At 37.4% G+C, this 3,741-nt stretch overlaps 1 protein-coding gene across 1 annotated transcript; it reads right to left on the bottom strand.

Annotated features, from left to right (window-relative positions):
- Window positions 1–2,049: 2,049 nt before the first annotated feature.
- Window positions 2,050–2,318, bottom strand: LOC106518588 (serine/threonine-protein phosphatase 2A 56 kDa regulatory subunit gamma isoform; the record flags this gene model as incomplete). The annotated part of the gene is given in 1 exon segment (XM_074559743.1): window positions 2,050–2,318. A coding segment is annotated over 1 exon segment (94 nt), but the record flags the coding sequence as incomplete, so codon positions are not given.
- Between the last annotated feature and the right edge of the window lie 1,423 nt (window positions 2,319–3,741).

Raw genomic sequence — 3,741 nt, 5'->3', positions numbered from 1 at the left:
GGCAGATGTGGCAGTGGAAGGTGTCAAAGCAGTTTGGAGAGAAAAACAAAGTAAAGAACAAAAAAAAAGTTTAATTGATTATTAAATTAGTCATCGATTATTTTAGTTGTCGATTAATCGGTGCAGCCCTAGTTTCATCCAGGTGTTTTCATCCAGGATAATGATCACACTGTCAACTAGACATTTTACAGGATTTGAGTATGTGTTTTATAGGGTACTTTTTCCAGTAGAATACTTTAGACCTACAACTACAAAATGACAAAAAAAATTATATTCAGACAAACTGTAGTGATAAATCAACACCAAACCAGACTGCTTGCAATAAACAGTTAAACAATTAACCACGCTACACAACAACACATAGGAAATCTTTCACATCTGAGCTCCGGTGACCACTGTTGAAAATCACTTTGAAAATCTGTTTTTTTGTTTCTATTAGGCTTCTGTTAAAAATTGCAATTTGTTTTCTTTTTTGAAAAACCTCTGGTTTTGAAACTGGACCGAGAAAGACCACCGTCTAACATCAAACTAAAACACAACAATTAAGCAGCTTTCAGCTCACCTGTACGTAATGTGATCCATCAATTTATTCTGTTTGCCAGTTATTCTTACACACAAGTCAACAGACAGTACAATTACAGCAAAGTGACTGGGATGAAGCTCATGACAGAGTTAAAAAACAAAACAAAACAATTTCTCTCACTTCATGCTAGATACATATGCAAACCACAACACAACAGAGCAGCCTTTTCATGAAGTGCACCTTTAGACTGGAAAATATTGACATAACAATAAAGAACAAAAGGCAACTCTGGTGCAAAGTACCGGTATTACAAAGCAAAAATACGTCTTTCAAACTGTTAGAAACGATACATCCTAAAGTTCACATTAATGCATTTTAAGCTAAACTAACAATAAATGACAAGAGTTACCAATATTTGCATGAGACAAAGACTTCTGATTTAACTGTTGAACTTTTCTTTGAAGAATAAAAAAATGTTTTAAGGCAACACTATCTTAAGAAATTTTTAAAATAGACTTGTCCAAATCAAAACCAGCAACCAATCTAAGAAAATTACAAGTAATAATCTATTTCATCAGGTAAAACACTATCTTACCTAAACAAAGCAATTATTCAAAAATGTTTACGGTAAAATGAAGAAATACTAAGCTATTTTGGGATCGGTACACATGTATCTCGAGGGTTTGTGCTTTTTACTACAAAAACTAGAACATGGATTCATCTTTTTACTTCCCCATTCCACAAAGTCCGTCTCCCAGCTCCTGTTACACAACAGTACTAGGGTTTCTGAACAGGCCTAAAATATTAAGAGACATGCTGTGCAACTGCAAACTTCACACACAGGCATCTCTGCGTGGATGGGAACATAACCTTTACTCTTCTAAAGACTCCAGCTTGCAAACAGGAAGCCAGTCATGAACACAAACTACTCCCAAGTACAACATCTCCACCATCGGCTCAATGTGTGTTGAACATAATAAGCAAGGGGTTTATGTGTTGGTAATCAGCATAAAAAAAAACATTCATTTCTGTTTTATAAGTTAACTCCAACAAACATGGACTTTCCCTTCTGATTGAAGGCCTATTTGAGCAAACAACCCCTCAGAAACTCACGAAAGATTCAGCAACAACAAACTGCATTAAATCTTTGTGTGGGAAACAACACTAAGTACCCAAACACTGTACAATAAGAGACTTTAAAACAAGCACTGACCTCACTTCCTACGACATCAATAGTAAAAATGGGGAAGGGAAGACAAAGCTATTATTTACCCTCTCAGGAAATCAAACAAGTTATCAGTCTTGGCAAAAACCTTTCCTTAGTTACATAAACATACTCGCTTCCTTTTCTAGTTGTTCTCATACATCCAGAAAGACCAAGGCTGTCAGTTTCTTGCAATAAATATAAGTGATAAGCAGATTTTATTTCATAAGGTCTAAGTTAGCGGCTGCTAAATTCCAACAGTTTTGCCAGCGTCCCCTTATAAAACACACAAATCCAGAAGTAGCTCATGTTCTATTCTTACCTCTAAAATGCATTAGAGCCACAGGCTGGAAAGGCCCGTTAGAGCCTGGTGTTTCCAGGACCATTTCAATAGCAGGCTGAGTACATGCCAACATCAGTGAGCTGAGGCAGGAGACAGGGGAGAGGAGGGAAGCCCAGGCTAAGGCGAGGAGCCTGCCTCCATTTTAGCACGAACGCTGAGCAGAAAATGAAGCTCCCCTGCTCTGGAGGGAACCAACTAGTTAGTGACGTCATTTCCCCCAGCCGCCACCCAATTGGCTGACTTCAGTCATATGACCGGGGTTGTCAGCATAAACACACATGGGAGACAGGATTGGCTGGTGAAGTAAAGGGAAAGGGGCGGGGCCAAGAGCAGCTAGATCTTTCAACAGTTCAAGCACAAACTACCCATTTCAGATCAATTAGTAATTTACACTGATAAAATAAAAACATACATATGAAATAAATGCAAAATAAGTATAAATGCTCAATTCTTCTTTTATAATACAACTCTACACAAAAGTAAAAATACCTCATGTAAATGAAACACCTGAATCAAATTCATATTATTCAATGAATTTAAATTAGTTGATTATTGTCAATGTAGAGGGAAAAAGCAAACAGCAATACTACAATGCAGTTTAGGTCAATTGGAAATCTGCTCAGCCATTTAACAATGTGCCTGAGTTGCACTTTTTTTCCTTTAACACTTCAATGCTGGTGTGTTTTTACTGAAGAAATGAAACTTCAGAAGCAGAGCCCGAGCCCAGGTGTATGTGACCGAGAAACAGGAAGACAGGAAGTTTCATTTCAAGCAACACAGGATGTGCATGTGCAGCTAGCCGCATTCTGTCTCACACTGGAGACAAAACCCTGCGCTGTAACGCTGTGCAGGAAAAGGGCAGGTCTACATGACGCAGACTGTGCAGACAATGCTGTTATTTAGGCAAACTCACAAACAGACAAGCGTACAGTAACTGCAGCAGCAAATCAACTAAAGACAATTCCATTCTTGAAATGCATTTAAATCATTTATCTTTGCACCCTCACTGAGCAATGGGACTGTGACTCCAGACATGCCACAAACTGTGTCAACAATATGCAGTGCAGGCAGAATTATTGTAGTCATTTTTATGAGAAATTGTGACTTCAGAATGTAAAAAAAAAAAAAGCTGCTGTGCAAAACGACAGCACCAAACTTGTTACACTAAGAATATTGAAAAGAGATTCTTCTTTAAATGAAATCTATACATTTCTGTCAACTTTATTATACTTTCTTTATTTTAGAAGTACTGTGGACCGACTCCAAGTTAAACAAGTGCTAGGATTAGCTTTGACCCATCAATGATCCCGTACTGCATGTAGTTTCAGTCTGACTCACCACACTGTACAGAGACACAAAGCCACACACTTACGTCTGTCACTAATATGGGAAACGACAATGCAAAACTGGAAATAAGTGCGTGTAACAAATAAGGTCAAAATGAGTCATGGAAAAACAAAAACAAAAAGTTTAAAACAACAACAACAACAACAACAACAACAACAACAACAACAACAACAACAACAACAACAAAAACAAATGCTTAAACTAAATGCACTAAATCAATGAAGTGATTTAGTGTAGCCTGTGCAGTTTAGGAAAGGTAACATTTTGGCCCACAGGCTGAAGAGGTTGATATACAGAGACATTTTTCACAAATTATATATATAT

This window comes from Austrofundulus limnaeus, unplaced genomic scaffold, assembly GCF_001266775.1.
Source record: "Austrofundulus limnaeus strain Quisiro unplaced genomic scaffold, Austrofundulus_limnaeus-1.0 Scaffold63, whole genome shotgun sequence".
In the NCBI taxonomy this organism is placed as follows: domain Eukaryota; kingdom Metazoa; phylum Chordata; class Actinopteri; order Cyprinodontiformes; family Rivulidae; genus Austrofundulus; species Austrofundulus limnaeus.
Note: the sequence above shows the minus strand (reverse complement) of the source record. Positions and strands in the feature narration are given on the sequence as shown.